The 17,285-nt window shown below is 41.1% G+C and overlaps 1 protein-coding gene across 1 annotated transcript in view; it reads right to left on the bottom strand.

Annotated features, from left to right (window-relative positions):
• The window catches only part of LOC125887053 (guanine nucleotide-binding protein G(i) subunit alpha-2-like), a 77,038-nt gene that overhangs the window by 12,662 nt on the left and 47,091 nt on the right, over positions 1-17,285 (bottom strand). Inside the window, exons 2-3 of the mRNA XM_049573566.1 lie at positions 14,052-14,094; positions 5,771-5,912 (exon numbers count right to left, since the gene is read on the bottom strand). Coding sequence (XP_049429523.1) covers positions 5,771-5,912; positions 14,052-14,094 — 185 coding nt within the window. The remainder of the gene's footprint in view (positions 1-5,770; positions 5,913-14,051; positions 14,095-17,285) is intronic.

Raw genomic sequence — 17,285 nt, 5'->3', positions numbered from 1 at the left:
TAGTTCACCACCGTCTGGCCCTCCACTCTATCTCAGCTGTAAGTCACAGTAAGTTGGCTGCCCTTTGCTTTGTACCATGTGGTAGTAATCAAAATCCAGTGTCACTGGAGGTCAGGAGAACAGAATGCAGACTACCTTGGCTTTCCTATGCTCACCTTCAACGACCCAAATGATCGTTTGTACTGTATGTCAATTCCTCAACCTCTGATGCATTGAATTCAGGAGGAAAGCTTGAGGAAATGAAGCTCAGCCTAAGTTCAATCAGGCAGACTTTCTTTATGCTATATCCATTCACAATTCTCTCCCTATTCCACCCCCACCACTTCCACCAATCCTCTGGATTTGCCAATAAATCTTTGTCGCAATCTCCTTCAGCCTTTCATGTTGCTGCTGCCAAACTTAAAGGATAACTTCGGTATTTTTCAACCTGGGCCCTATTCCCCCATGTGTATGTGTGCGTATGATTCATAGGTACAACTCGTTTTAAAATTGGTTCAGTATTGAGGGAGGCGGATGCAGCCGGCTGCAGCCAGCAGCTGCGAGGTAGATATGGGGGCAAATGCATCCCATATAAGTTTGCGCATTAAAAGTGCTTTTTTTCGCCACTGACCGGTTCAAATCGCCAGTGCTATCTCTGTAAATAGCATACTAAGTGTTTCCCTGACCCTTCACCTCTGTGAAGCTGTGTGCAACGTCATCTCGCGAGAGCTTTGCTTGTTGCCGGAAGAAAACAGAGGAGCCATGCCGAACGCCACTCAGAATGGCGCTGGTTGTCCCAGAGTACAGTTGAGAGTTTTACTGCATCGGTATCATGGTTGCATATTTACCCGATTTCAAGAATGAGGATGAGCCCTTTTATTACGATGGCCGCCCGTACTTATTTGAGCCCGAGTATACGGATGAGGAGCAATTGAAGAGCAGACAAGGATAGAGAGAGAGGGCCAACGAGCAGACGAGGGTGAAGCAGCGGCTGCACAAATGCGAATCTCTGAGGACTGGTGGTGCTCCTGTGGTTGCTGTGACTCCATGCCCACAGAGGAAGAATGTCTGTGTTACAACGAGTGGGACCTGTTGCCCAATATTCATGGTCTTGATGTGTCCTGGGATGATACAGAAACTACCAAATGCTGTGTAACTACGTTAGAGGATTTCCCCCCTTTGATTAACAGGGCAGTGCTGGATACCTTTTTTCATGTGCCCAAAATAAATTGGAGGAGGCGGCCAAAACCACAGGGACCAAATGGTCAACTATCCATCAAGTAAGTATAACTAATATGTCTTTATACATGTAATACTGATACCTAGAATTGTCTCTGAGACGTACATTTACTATTGCATACTCTGCCCCCGTATATATCATACCCTGTTTTCTTCCGACAACAAGCAAAGCTCTCGCGAGATGACGTCACACACAGCCGGGAGGAGGCGAGGGGTCAGGGAAACTTCTTCAAAATAGCCACCCTTTGCTCTGATTACTGCTTTGCACACTCTTGGCATTCTCTCCATGAGCTTCAAGAGGTAGTCACCTGAAATGGTTTCCACTTCACAGGTGTGCCTTATCAGGGTTAATTAGTGGAATTTCTTGCTTTATCAATGGGGTTGGGACCATCAGTTGTGTTGTGCAGAAGTCAGGTTAATACACAGCCGACAGCCCTATTGGACAACTGTTAAAATTCATATTATGGCAAGAACCAATCAGCTAACTAAAGAAAAACGAGTGGCCATCATTACTTTAAGAAATGAAGGTCAGTCAGTCCGGAAAATTGCAAAAACTTTAAATGTGTCCCCAAGTGGAGTCGCAAAAACCATTAAGCGCTACAACGAAACTGGCACACATGAGGACCGACCCAGGAAAGGAAGACCAAGAGTCACCTCTGCTTCTGAGGATAAGTTCATCTGAGTCACCAGCCTCAGAAATCGCAAGTTAACAGCAGCTCAGATCAGAGACCAGATGATTGCCACACAGTTCTAGCAGCAGACCCATCTCTAGAGCAACTGTTAAGAGGAGACTGCGCGAATCAGGCCTTCATGGTCAAATAGCTGCTAGGAAACCACTGCTAAGGAGAGGCAACAAGCAGAAGAGATTTGTTTGGGCCAAGAAACACAAGGAATGGACATTAGACCAGTGGAAATCTGTGCTTTGGTCTGATGAGTCCAAATTTGAGATCTTTGGTTCCAACCGTGTCTTTGTGAGACGCAGAAAAGGTGAACGGATGGATTCCACATGCCTGGTTCCCACTGTGAAGCATGGAGGAGGAGGTGTGATGGTGTGGGGGTGTTTTGCTGGTGACACTGTTGGGGATTTATTCAAAATTGAAGGCACACTGAACCAGCATGGCTACCACAGTATCCTGCAGCGACATGCCATCCCATCCGGTTTGCGTTTAGTTGGACGATCTTTTATTTTTCAACAGGACAATGACCCCAAACACACCTCCAGGCTGTGTAAGGGCTATTTGACCAAGAAGGAGAGTGATGGAGTGCTGCGGCAGATGACCTGGCCTCCACAGTCACCGGACCTGAACCCAATCGAGATGGTTTGGGGTGAGCTGGACCGCAGAGTGAAGGCAAAGGGGCCAACAAGTGCTAAACACCTCTGGGAACTCCTTCAAGACTGTTGGAAAACCATTTCAGGTGACTACCTCTTGAAGCTCATGGAGAGAATGCCAAGAGTGTGCAAAGCAGTAATCAGAGCAAAGGGTGGCTATTTTGAAGAAACTAGAATATAAAACATGTTTTCAGTTATTTCACCTTTTTTTGTTAAGTACATAACTCCACATGTGTTCATTCATAGTTTTGATGCCTTCAGTGAGAATCTACAATGTAAATAGTCATGAAAATAAAGAAAACGCATTGAATGAGAAGGTGTGTCCAAACTTTTGGCCTGTACTGTACACATGGGGAAATAGGACCCAGGTTGAAAAATACCGAAGTTATCCTTTAAGCTTTCATTTTAGGTGGAATCCTCGCAACCTCCTCCACCCCAGTCACCTCCAGCCCAGGACAAGCTCACCAAAAGCCCACTCGTCTTTGCATCCAGATCCTCAGCTCCCTCTTAATCTCATCTCATCACCACTATCACCACCACCAGCATCTAGACTCCATAGCAGGGGATCCCTAATCTACTACGTCTTTACCACTCTCCTGGAAAAGATGACATCGCAATGGGGTCTCATCACCAAAGACTTCTTACATTTCTCATACTTATAAATACTTGCAAATAAATATTCTTTTCTCTCAGAACAAGTCTCTCCTGATTGAACTAAAGTGAAAGGAGTCCAGGTTTAACAACAGCAAAACTATATAAAAAAAAATCTGTTTGCAAACTCTCACACAATTTGTGCAGTATTGTCAAAGTCTCATTTATCCAGTCATATGCTCAATAATTCCAACATCGTGGAGGCATGCGAGAAAAGCAAAGTTTTCTTTACAATGTCAATGTAACACAGGGTGAGTTATTGATATAAAAACGGTCATTTGGAAGGTGAAGCATCCCTTAACCTGAAATAGTCTGATCATGATATCATCATGAAAATATCTGCAACTACTGATATGAAATCCGCTGACAACGAGTCACGGAAGAAATTATCCATGTTTCTTAAAAATACAGCATGACTTATCTACATAGGTGCATGAAGGCAGGCACTGTAGCAGCTAATATTTTACCAATAGTTTGAAGCAATTATCATTTTTTGAACAATGAAAGCAGCTTGTTCCATGTGTTAAAAAAAAAAAAAAAAGAAGAAGAAGTGATCAGACAAACCATTTCAGTCACACGCTGATTTCAGAATACTGCTGGATGCTGCCTACGTTCCCTCCGGCTTTGAGACAAATATTGTCTTTTTAATTGAAATCCGTGAAATGTTCCAGGATACTCATGGCTCTCTGCGGGCCCCGGCAGTGGGGGAAGGTGTAACTCAAATAACCTAATTCAGCAGAACTTGTCATGCAGCGCTAGCTACCTTGGCAGAGCCAATCCTGACATATACCAGGCAGTCAAAAAGCTCTTTCCACATAAAAACCATGTTTGTCCAACTCCCCTGGAATGAAGGTCGCCCGGGAGAGTGAAATGTGGAGAGAATAAAAGTATCAAAGATGTACAGAAACTGCAAAGTAAGGCTTTTAGGGTTACAAATAAATCTGAATTGAATTACCTACATTGTAGAATACGTGTTTTAATATTAACTGCATACACTTGACGACACACTGCTGCTTTATCACTTCCAATTCTAAGTTAACAGCAAGTGAAATCTAAAATTTGAGCTAAACCCTGTGCCACTGAGTTGAATTGTTGGACTGTGTAAAAGGAACGACAGCTGCCTCCTTTTCTCAGCATTTTATCAATTCATAACATAATCGTTTCAAATTCACATCCGATGTAGGAGTTGACTGATCGCTTCATCGTCTGACTAAAGATACTTACTTATAAATTATCTGTCCAATGATCTGTGAGAATAGAATATATGAATCACACTTGCGATGATGGGTTTATAGAAAAAAGAATGTCATTTTCTCGCCTCATGAGTAATGCCTGAATTTTATTCCTGTCATCTAATCTCCCTGGGTGGAGATGATTTACTGTTTCCTTTTAACAGCACGCACACACACACACACACACACACACACACACGCAAGTGGGGAAAGAAAATATATGGCACCGCAGGAGTCCATCTCAAGCATCTGCTACCCAGAGTTGATTTCCAAGTAGAGACTGTCACACAGCACTCGAGAGAAATTCTTAAGCTGCATAATTTCTGCTGCCTCAAATCCTCAAGGCCAGATATGTGTGGTTAGGATGGAGGCAGAGTGGAGGCTTTGCTGGTGATAAGAAGACATGATATCACTGAAATGAGTGCAGATATACTACACCTTACTTTAACAGATTCCAAGAGGGTTTCATTCAGTGATGATTTTGTTACTATGACTAAATATGTTCATCAACAACCTTTGTTTCCATGACTAAGACAAGATGATGATGAGACAGCACCGACGTCATTAAACACTGACTATGACTATAGCAACATGCAATGTCGCTGATGAAAAAGATGAGACCAAAATCTCTTTATTTTCATCAACAAAAAGTATATAATAATAATAATAATAATAATATATATTTTTATATATTTTTTTTTTTTTCTCAATGCAGCAAGTTCCGTTTCCTGTGCTGCATGCGCTGTATCCGGACTACACTGACTATGTGGAAGTATTTCTTAGATTGATACCATCATATCACTAGACCAGACACTTTCTCCGAAGCTGCATGTTTAATCATTCAACCTGTGTTTTTCATCAGATAATGATGAGATGAAATCTTGTGTCAAATAAGTTTGACTAAAATGACAAAATTACTGGTTTTGGCCAGACTGACTGGCTGAAAGACTAAACTATCAACAGTTTTTATTGACTAAAACTACTAAAATAGATAAAGTTGAAGACTACAACATCCAGACTTGTAGTCAACTCAAACTTGACTAAAACAGGATGAGATTAATTAAATATGATAAAAACTAGCAAGGACATTTGACACAGAACTAAGGCTGAGACTAAATAAATTTTGTTTAAAGGTAATATTTGTTTATTAGACTAACAGACTTTTAATGAATCCAAAAAAGAGACTGATTGGTTGAAGATGCACAGTCTCCTTTATACAACAACACTGCCATCTTTGCTGTATTTCAAACATCATTTCACTACTGTCCCGCGGCCGCAGAGGGTGGTGACGTGTAAAATATTACTAATTTCAGTGTCAACGTCAGTGTCAGATACCTACCGCTCTGGTAGGTTCCTCGTAGTCGATCTTAAGGTTGGCCATGGCTTTGATGATGGCCATAATGGACTGGATTGTGTTGCTGTAGACAACAGCTCTGTACTGCTTGCACTCATCTTCTGAGTAGCCATCCTCGTGGATAATCCTGAAAACAGAGACCGGAGGAGGGGAAGAGAATGAGAAAAAAAAAAAGAATACTTCTTAATTTAAGCTGCAATCACAAGGTAGCAATGGAACATGATAATGACGTTATTTTATGATTACACATTACATACAGTGGTGTAAAACAGTCGAAGGGGTACCTGAATTTATCATATAGAGGTGAAGGGGTACTTTTTTGCCCTTGGTTGTACTTAATATCCCTTCTCATTGCGAAAATGTTGTATGTTATTTGTTACAATAAAAGTAAAATTATATATTTCACAGATATGTCATTAGATCCATCAAAGATGACCTTTTCCTGCATGTACGAGATCACAAATCACAATACTGCTGCTTTGTGGTAGTGGGAAAATTCAGCCGTTTTTGTACCTCTCAGCTATAGGACACCAGAACAAATATTTACTCGCTTTTGGAGCTGTGGAAAGAGACGGAGAGAAAGAGGCATGAGGTTGAAAAAGCATGGGGCTGAGACAGAAGCTGCTGGGCTAGAAACCAAACAGAACCATCTCCCCTGGCCTGTCACGGCCCACAAACCAGAGTCACACAGCCAGGAAGCTCATTGGCTGTGTGATGTGCTGAATGGGACCTCATTAAAATGCAAGTGAGCCCACTGTGAAACACTGAGAGGGACAGCCAAGAGGACTGAATGCCCACAGTGTTTCCCCCTCGTCCAAATAGTACTTGTAATAATTTCATACAATCAGATTTGATTGACTTGATTGTAAAGCACTTTGTTAACTTTGTTTTAGAAAGCACGATTCAAATAGCTACATTATTGTAATCTGACGTTCAGCTGGCACATGAGGACAAGCTGGACACAAAGTGTTAAACTGTGCTTTCTTAACAGGAACACCTTGTTTAAATGCAGATTTAACTTACCTGAATGTATGTAGAGACTCATTTACTGTATACTTGTGAGATTAATTGTAAAAACATCTATAACTACAGTGGGAAGCACTGACAGAGTTCATACCTCCCCAAGGCACAATCCTTTTTGTTTTATTCTAATAATAGAAAATATAGTTTGCATTGGATCGGGGACTGCATACAGCAACACACAAGTTCCTAAAAACTGTCAAGTGTAGAGCTGTGGAAAAGGATGAACTGTATAACACTGGGTGTGAGTGATTTTGCAACCATTCACGGTAAAACAGTACGACCATACACTTAAGATAACACAAGATTAGTACAGCGGACACCTTCTGGTCGATTAGTCTATCTTGTCTAACCAAATTCTCATTGGCTGGACAATTACTGGTGTTACTTTTAAAAGGCTGTGCATCCATACAAGTGTTTGTTCCCAGATCAAAATACCAGCCGTTCTTATGAAAATGCCCAGGTGGGAGTGCTAGAGCGCTTTGGAGGTGTAGTGTTTTTCAGCTGAGACACTTGGTTGGGTCTCGTCTCACAAGTAAAAATGTCCACACAAGGTGAGCACTTGCCCTGGCTCCTGCTCTGGACAAAGGAAAGGCTGAACTACGGAGGGTCAGAGGACGGACTCGCAAGTCTATGCGGCCAGCAGTATTTATTGTACTTTCATTGTTGTTGTTGTTCAGCACTTGTAAATTTAGGAGGTGTCAGTTGGTCTTTGTGGTATTTGACCCGCCCCTGCTCCACTACATTTGGACGGTTGGGGAAACTAGCGCAGCGTTTTACCCAGAGTTGAACCTTTTTCAACTCTCAGCAATCAGGAAAAAATGCCAAGCATGCAGCGCTCAGCACAGAATAGATGCTCCGCACTTCATCACGTTGCAGGCATTTGTAGCATAGTGTAAATCCCATTACAAAGATTTTTTAAAAATACACTGGTCTCAGAAAAAAAATGTTTTGATGGAAACACAGCGCCACCAAGTAGAATGCACTGCGGCTGATTTAGTTAATCTAGAGATCAGGAGCAGATTTTGTTTTCCTCCATCGACCAATGGGTTGATGGTTGTGGCCTGTGTGACTACATACATACTGGATGTGCTGGACCAAAGTTACAGAAAAGTAAAAATTTGATTTTACATCTCACAATTCATGAGTTATGATTAAAAAAAAGAGCCTTTAACTTGGTCCACTGAGGACACTGCGCGCACATAAAACAAATAACTTTCCATCAGATTTTCACTGAAACCTGTACTTTTAAAATATACTTCTGACTGCATCGGAGAACTTGACCATGATAACAGGGTTATATGGATTTCGTGAGCTGCTTCCTCCTCATTTAAATATTTCATCACTGCTGTGTTAAAAATAACTTCAAAGTCGAGTGTCAACCAGGGGGAAATTTTATAGTAGAATACAATGAAGCTGGATTTCATTGAACTCCCATCATTAATACCCCATATACAGTGACTGTAACATTTTTGTCAACATAATTATCCTTTTTAGTCACAACATGCAAGTGTAGTGTGGACCGCAGGGAATTTTTCTGAATTCTTCTGAAGAACTCTGAAACTGGATTAAAAGAAAGGCCATCATTAGCACCGCTGTTTCCTGTGCTTTTCACAGAAATATAATATAGCCTTTCGTCAGGCTTATGAATAGGAAAATCCCACACACACACACACACACACACACACACAAACACTATCTCTAAAATCTATTATTTGTCCATATTACTAAAAAAAGTCAGCCAGAGAAAAATGTTGCTCATACAAGAAGTCTGAGTTCAGTGTGGGACTGAGGGGTTACATTTGACTAAGTTATGTTTGTTCTCTATTTTTAGGTAGCTGAAAGAAGTCACTCCCACTCGTCTATGAGCCAAGAGAGACAGGGGTGTTGCACTCTTTTCACTTCAGTGTCACTTAAAGGGCTCGATAGACCTTTTTCACAAAAGCCATTTTTATACGTCATAACAGCATACCAGTTCCAGAGCCCTGGTGTTGTGTATTAATCATTGATGCTATTAATGACACTTGTGCTTTTCTTTTTCTTGCAAGTCAAAATGTGAAATAAATCTATGTAAGTGGTTTTAATTGACCTCAGTGAGTGGACTTAAAACAGGTTAAAAATTTAAACATGTATTATGGTTACTACAGGTGTCGAACACTTAAATTTAAAGATTTTAATATAATTTTCAACTGAATTTAAGACCGATTTGTGGACAAGTCATCTTTTTCTTACTTCTTACTTTTTCTTGCATTGATGGTAAGTATAAGGGTAAATATGTGGTCCAGTGCAGAGGTAAGGTGAGTTAGGTTAAACCACTCTTTGCCAAAAGGTAAGTGCAGGTATAAAGTATTAGGTTCAGTGGCATTCTGAAAAAGTAGAACATCAAAAATGTGGGATTTGACTCACTTTGACAAAAACAATTAAGACTTAAAAGATGGATAAATTAAATTAGCGTTTGTGGCAATTAAAGGTCCAATATGTAGGATTAAGGGGGGGTTAAACTGGCAGAAATTAAAGATAATACAATGTTCGATCTAAAGTATAATCACCTGAAATTAAGAATCGTTGTGTTTTTGTTATCTTAGAATGAGCCATTTATATCTACATAGGGAGTGGGTCCTTGTCTATGGCGATCGCCATGTTGCACCGCCATGTTTCTACAATAGCCCAGAATGGACAAACCAAAAGCCCCTCTGCGACAAACACAGATTTTTTTTTTAAGTCAGTGTTTTTTATTGGTTTAAATCACCAGATCCGTTTGTTATGGAAAGGAAGAGACCTCTGTGAACGATTCATCTGCTAAAAACCTCCTCAACATGTGGATCTTAAGTTACCAGAAAAAAAAGGCGAGCACACACTGCAAGCGCTGTGAAATACTGATTTTAACGTGAACTGCTCGCTGTGCTTTTACCATTTTTAGTCACCAGGTCTGTTTGTTTTAGAGAGGAAGAGACCTCCGCTGACAATTCGGCTCCTGGTAAAAACCTCCCTGAACATTGAACACTAAAAGAATTCTCATCGGGGGAGTTTCAACTGGTTGCAATCTGCAATCCTCACTGATAAATCTCCTAAAATCTTACACACTGCTCCTTTAGGACTTAAGAAATTTAAACTTAAGACTACCTGATGTCATCAAGACCCTTTGGAGAAGCTTCTTTTTGTGCTTCACATGTACGCATAGGAACATGTATGTGGGGGGGTGGATGTGTACTTTTGTTAATGATGTATCAAAAGTGAAAGCATCAGGCGTGTAGGTGCTCACTGATGTGCACGTGAGAGGATTTTAGAGAACAGTGCCTCTGACAGAGTTCTGAAATTGCCTCAGTCAGTGCAGCAACGCTAAACAGGAACACCAACTTTCATTCACACACATCAGCTGTGGAAATGCGCATTTCGCACCGTTTTCTGAACCCGTGTTTTAAGAACAAGCAGGGAGGGATTCAGAGAGACTGACAGGGGTGAACTTTCACAGACAGGAAACCAGCCGTTCCACTTATGCTTCACTGCACAGTAATCAGAGCCTAAGCTAAACAGAAGACAACAGAAATAGTGTTTGTACTCCTCCTTGCTCACAGCTTTTCTCATATCTTTTGAGACTGACATTGTTACATCGCCAGCTGTCAATGCTCATGTCAGATTGTACATATTAAGCCCTTTCTTCTACTGACAAACTAGAATTATTGATTTTACCTCCCACAGCAAGTTTTAAGTGGCTCGCTTTATCTTCAAGTTGCGAGGCTTATACAGTTTTCCCTACACGATTTTTGTTTTAAAAACATCCTTTGAGAGTCGGTTAAACCCTACTGCTGGAAGCGGGAACAATCAGCAAACCGAGAGACATGGTTTACATGACGACATGACTCACTGCCTCTCGAAACATCCTGCAAAAGTTAAGATTTAAGTCGCTCACTTAATCTGCACGCTGCCAGGCTATTACAGTTTTCCCTACAAGATTTTTGTTTTAAAAACCTCCTTTGAGAATCAGTTAAACCCTACATGGAAGCAGGAACAATCAGCAAACCAAGAGACGCTGGTTAATGGTGGCATGACTCACTGCCTTTTCAAACTCTCAAATGTTGTGCACTTGTGTAACCATTTCTGCCCGGCATTGTAAACATGCAATAAAATGGCCCATAATTTTGCAAATACATATTCAATTTCTTGCAGGAAATGTATTCAGAGTCCAGTCGTTATATACTTGAATATGAAATTTGACAGTGTTTAACAAACAGATTCCATGTTTTTGTAGTTTTTTAATCTAGAGCAAAAACAGTGACAGTCCAGTGAGAGGTGTACAAGTCCGATAAGGGGAAGGAAAAGTTCATGCTGTTGTTTCAGCGAGGAGCACTATCAATCATCTTTTGTGCAACGTGACTGAAATGGTGTCTGTCCTTAACAAATGCTTACTGAAGCCTTGTCAGATTACACGTAGTGCAGCAATACTGGTGGGCTTTCTCTGCCAGGTTGATTCTGGATTGCATTTACACTGAATTAGATGACACCCGACAGTAACCAAGATGGACCCTGGTAACTGTTGTGGTCCATGTGTAGCACAGGAGAGTGCAGCACACATGTCAAAAGATCTGTGTAGTCGGCAGTGACTGGACTTACCAATCGATTTGATTGGTAAGTTTGACTTAACAACTGTTTCTCTCATCCATAGGGCTGGTGATAAATGCTCATGGTGCAGTGCCTGTTAATGGCCTATTTCAAGCCTGCTGGCTCTGAGCCAAGGAGTGCCAAGCTAACTGGGCCAAACTCTGTGCATTACTCACCATCTGTCATTGAGCTAGAAGACTGCATTTATCTGAGGGGGGACATCCCATACACAACATCAGCTGCAGTGCAGAGGAAGATATAGCTCACCTGCCTGTGTGTGTGTGTGTGTGTGTGTGTGTGTGTGAGTGTGAATGTGTGTGTGTGTGTGTGTGTGTGTGTGTGTGAGAGAGAGTTTTGCCTTTGCCATGGCAGAGAAGGAAAAACTACACTGGACGATGTTTTTTGGCACCTGCTTAAAAAATATTAACAAAAGAAATATATTTTTAATATGAAATTAGTTGTATCTTTTATAGATGAAGTCCCACTTCTGGACTAATGCATTCTGCTTCATTCAGATCTCCTCTCTGGTGTCACTCTGGATTTGAACAAACATGCAACATGCCAATACCCAAAAGATTGTGCCCATTCTTGACAACTTTGCTTGGATTTAACAATCCTGATTTTTTTTTTCCTGACATGTGTTTCTGGGTCTTCGTATCTGCTCTCTTGGCACTGCAGTGGGGAGAATGATTGGAACAGACCATAGCGGCACTTTCTATTGTGAAATTACCAATAAAATCTTCTAATCCAAAATCTTCACATGACCCAAAATCAGAGGGACAAATAATTGGCAACCATGATTACATGTTTACCTAATGTAAGCATGTAGACACATGTACCAGTGGAGCAGATGCCCATATAAAGAAATCTGCAACAAGCTGACATCATATTATCTTAAAAGTAGAAAAAACATTTATATGTTATGTATATATATATATATGTTGAAAACTGAATATTTAGAATGATCTGAGCCTGAGGTTTTAGCTCAAAGGGATTATTTTGACATATGTTCACCTCATTATTTGAGTCTTTGGCCAAGTCCTCTTTAAGTAAAAGAGCACCAGTTGAACCTTAAACAAACAAATATGGTCTGAAAACTGTATTAATATTTTTGCAATTTTAACACTCTGAGCATTCATTCAGGTTATTTTTAATGCCGGAATTGAAAAGGTGATTTCTAAGAACATGGTATTATGTTGTGCAAACACTACATTTCCAGAACCAGGGCTGAGATTTGAGCCAAAGACATTTTGTTGCGAGGCAATGTTTGTACTGCACACTTGCTTTAATATCTACAAGTAAATGTGCTGCTATAAATTCTTTAATTTACGTTCAGGCAGTACATGCTGCTTAGGGGTAAAGCGGTTAACAAATTCACGGTTCGGTTCAATACGATACAGTGATATCACAGTTTGGTATGTTTTTGATACAGTAAAAGGGGCAGAAATGCCAGAGAAATTTCCTTGATTTTTTAAAATTTTAAAGGTATAAAAACTAACAATTTGGGCTTTTGTTTTTTTTTGTACAGAGCAGGAATAACTGGGTAAAGCAAAGTCGGTGATTTTTTTTTCAAACACATTATACATATTAGAAAATACTTTCATGAAAACATGAAAAGATTGTAACTGTGTAGTATGAAACTGTAAAGTTAGACCAATTAACTGTGTTTCATCATTTCTGTGTCCAGGATTTTTCAGTATCATTCTATTGGCCACTGTGTCAGCTTTGAGTTTGTGACGTCCTACAAGCTCTCTTGGCTTTTTCCAGTCTAATAAATACATAAATAAACATCTGTGTTAAATGTCACAGTCATATAAACACAAATTAAACAGCCGTCATTAACATAACTTTCAGTCTTTTTGGCTGAATCCACCACCTGGCCTGCCAGCAGTTACTGCTCACTGCTGTGGGTGTGTGCTTTGTGATAACATTAGCTATTAGCTGCTGAACGAGAGGCTATAGCCACACAACGGCTCTTGTTCCCTGGTTCGGGGTGTGTATGTATTGGCTTGGCTGCTAAAGAGAAACTGTGGCCGTGCAGGGGATCATGCCTGTTCCTGTGCTACTGGGTTAGCTGCTAAGGAGAGTTTAGCTGTGCAGTGGCTTGTTCTTTGGCTCTGTGTGTTTGTATCCACCACTTTTGAAGTGGCTCCAAACACCAGACCTGTGGGTTATCAGAGGATCTTCCATTTCTGGTCTAATAATGGCGTTGCTAACCATCTTGCAAAGAGCTAGCTTAGCAAATTGTGCCTCCCAGTGTGTCTCACTGGAGCAGAATATTTTTGGTTTTGGGGTTGGAGGGGCAGACGGCATGTTGCCCGTTCCCTCATGTGGGCTGCCTTGTTGAGTGCAGTGGCACTAAAAATATTATATTAAACAGAGTTTAAGCTGTATATTTCATTTTCCAAATGTAATAGGATAGTTCAAAGTATCATTCGGCTTGTGATGTCTACCGACCTGAAAGCCTCTTACTGAACAGTTCAGTACAAATCAGTGTGTTGTTACACCCCTAATACTGATCCTCAAACAAATGTTGGAAAAACATCTATATATGTATGTATTCCAAACATGTAATTATGCTGTTAAATGATATATTAATTTGTCAGAAATGATGGGAGGAAAAGCTAAACAATGAGTAGTCACTCACTTCATCTGCTTCACAATGGTGCTCTTCCCCGACTCTCCAGCACCTGCAGAGAGAACAAAAACAGGCAGAGGTTAAAAATACACTCCTGTTAGCTGAGAAATGTAAACAGACAGCCAGCGAGGCCGTCTCACATCTGGACCCTTGCTTTGCTCCCCTCCCTTTACCTCCCAGTCTTGCCTTCAGCTCTGCAACTCATCTCAGTTCTCATTTTCATCCCAGACTAGCCTCCTGTTCTCTCTCACTGTATACCTACAGGGATTCAGTGAGCTCTAACTTCTGTAGTCTGAATTCAAATGGTAATACAGAGATGTCTTAATTTCACAGTGGAAACATCCTGACCTCTCCCAACCTCTAAAGGAACAAAAACCACCTGCCATCATAGTCCCCTCTTTTTATTTTGAGACAAGCCACTTTATCATGGTTAACATTTTAATGGAAATGTCTCGCACTGACAGGATATGGGCTTTTCTTATCCACTGCCATGTTTATTCTAATACCCTGAGGCGACCAGCGAGAGCTCATCTGCCACAAGGAATCTAACACAACACACACACACACACACACACACACACACACACACACACACACACACACAGGGGTGCCTGTCAGTGCACTCTCCGTTCGTACTCGCCCGGGGTGAAGTCTCTCTGGGATGACCCTCAAAATACACTACTACGCAGCATGCAGCACGCACATGCACAGCGAAGCCTCTGGGCCAAGATAGCTTCCACGGACAGCTGTCAGCTCCTACTCCTTAGTGGTATATGAGCTCAGACCGGCTAATGGAGCAGAATCTGCAGTTTGCCTTAAAATAAAGACAGTTTTAACAGATATCTGACAGATTTTGACAAACAATGTGTCATCACACCCCTGGCTTTGTACACAGGCTGACAAAACGTAACCAAAAATGTAAAAAAACCAAAAGGGCGTGGGCATCCATGGTCATGGTTTTCTTTTAAAACCCACAAACACATGGTGACATTTTCCAATTTACATCCACCTCATGGTTCTGAGGTCCCCTCTCTCTCCACCAAGCAATTTGAAAATCACACTGTGATGAAGCATTCATCCATCTGCTGTACAGTCTGTGGTCCATATTGTTAAGCAGGAGGAAAAGCGAGGAAAGAAATGCTCTCTCTGACTCGCTGCATACCTTGAATTGAAAACTGTAAACAGATTCCCTGCTGCAGAAAATGGGAAATAACTAAGATGCAGACTGATTCAATGGAAATGTGCAGTGTGACTTCCATATAAATCCAGTAATTGTGTCAGAGCGCAGATGGAATACTTAGCCGTGAATAAATCATATGTGCCCATTACAGACAAGCTTTGTTTGATTTAAAGGTCCACTGTGTGGGATTTAGGAAGATATATTGTCAGTAATGGAATATAATATAGTAAGTATGTCTTCTTAGTTTATATTTACTTTAAAATAAGTAATGTTGTGTATTCGTTAGCTTAGAATGAGCCATTTATATCTACATAGGGAGCAGGTCCTTGTCTATAGAGTCTGCTATGTTTCTACAGTAGCCCAGAACAAACAAACCAAACACTAGCTTTAGATAGGGCCATTCGTGTTTTCATGTCAGCCATCTTAGTTAGCAGCCCCTCTGCAATGAGCAGCGTCACAAAAACACTGATTGTTTTAATGGAAAACTGCTTTCTATGATGTTTTGCCAGTTTAAATCATCAGGTTCAATTATTTTGAATCTTTTGCAATCTGCAATCCTCACCACTAGATGCCACTCTAAATCTCACATACTGGACCTTTAAGCTGTTTAAAACCACAATACTGGTTTACAGCCAAAAGGAAATCTTCTTCTACAGCTCCTCACTCTCACTCTGTATAACTGTATTTATTAGAACAACCTCTTAGGTTTAAGCACCAATAAAGAAAACTAATAATTTATAATTTTCTGGAGGAGACCAACACAGTAAGACAGTAAGACATGACAGAGTTTGTCCCTGGAGCCTCTGTGGCTCAGCCACAGATATGCGAGTCTGGAGCCAAACTGCCAGAGCATACTTTCTAGACCTGTGAGTTAATGAATCTGACTGACCAGGGCCAAGCTAGCAGGCATTTCTTTCCACACACACACACACACACACACACACACACACACACACACACACAAAGCACATGTTCTCCTGAAAGTAGTAAACATGCCCTTTGGAGTTTGTCCGGTGAACCTGAAGCTGCTACCAGTTAGAAATGAGCGGTGAAGTTTGGCACATACAGTGGTGCCACTGCTGCTTTGGTTAACAAATAGGTAACAGCTCTCTTCACTGTGTAATACAAATACACTTAACCTCCTGGCTGATTTTGTGTATTCTCAGTTTTCAAGCCTGTGCTTGTGGAATCTGTCTGGTGTTCAAATGATTTGATTGCAAAATATAGTCTGTTCCTCTAGTCTGTTAACTTTGATGTGAGAGGACCACACTCTAAAAATGTAGCCAAGATTGGTGTACAAGATGTGGTTTTATGTACTCCCCAAAATAGATGAACAATGCACTGCTGCAGTAATACTTATTATGAGTACTTCAGCGGCTACAATGTACATACATATATGCAGGCAAGTGATGTCCTGCACTGCACTGTTTGCTTTAATATTGCATACTTCCCAGCTGGCAGTAAAAGGCTGCCAGCAATTCTACAAGCACTTGTGCTTTAATAAGACGGTTTGCAGAATTCCTACAGGATTGGACACACTTCGTTTCTACTAATAAAACCTTAACTGAATGAAACACACATTTAGAAGGACATCTGGGACTGAGGAATGAGGAATCATAAGGATGATTTTGCCATGGTCACTGATGTGATACGAGTGGCAATCGCGCTCAAGATTGGGGTAAATGGTGTATGTTGCTGATGGTTCTGTGGGGGAAAGCTGTGGCTGAAATTTAGGGCCTGATGACAGTCGGACTGATACCACTGATCCTGTCGTTATTACACAACACACTTTGCCTGATCTGGGGCTAATGCTGCATTATCACCATGGCTCCCTTTGGACCATGGAGGCTCAGGACTGCACACACACACACACACACACACACACACACCATTTCCACATGCCCTATTGATACTGGTACTTTCCAAAGATTGTTTGGAAAAAAAAATGTATGACTCAGCACTGAACAAGAAGAGCTTCTCTCCACAGTAAGCTGCTAGCTATAACTGGTGGCCTTAGTCATCATCAGATCTCACACAGTGCCAGAGTAGAATAAACCAAGTCA

This window comes from Epinephelus fuscoguttatus, linkage group LG1 (genome assembly GCF_011397635.1).
Source record: "Epinephelus fuscoguttatus linkage group LG1, E.fuscoguttatus.final_Chr_v1".
Lineage (NCBI taxonomy): Eukaryota > Metazoa > Chordata > Actinopteri > Perciformes > Serranidae > Epinephelus > Epinephelus fuscoguttatus.
Note: the sequence above shows the minus strand (reverse complement) of the source record. Positions and strands in the feature narration are given on the sequence as shown.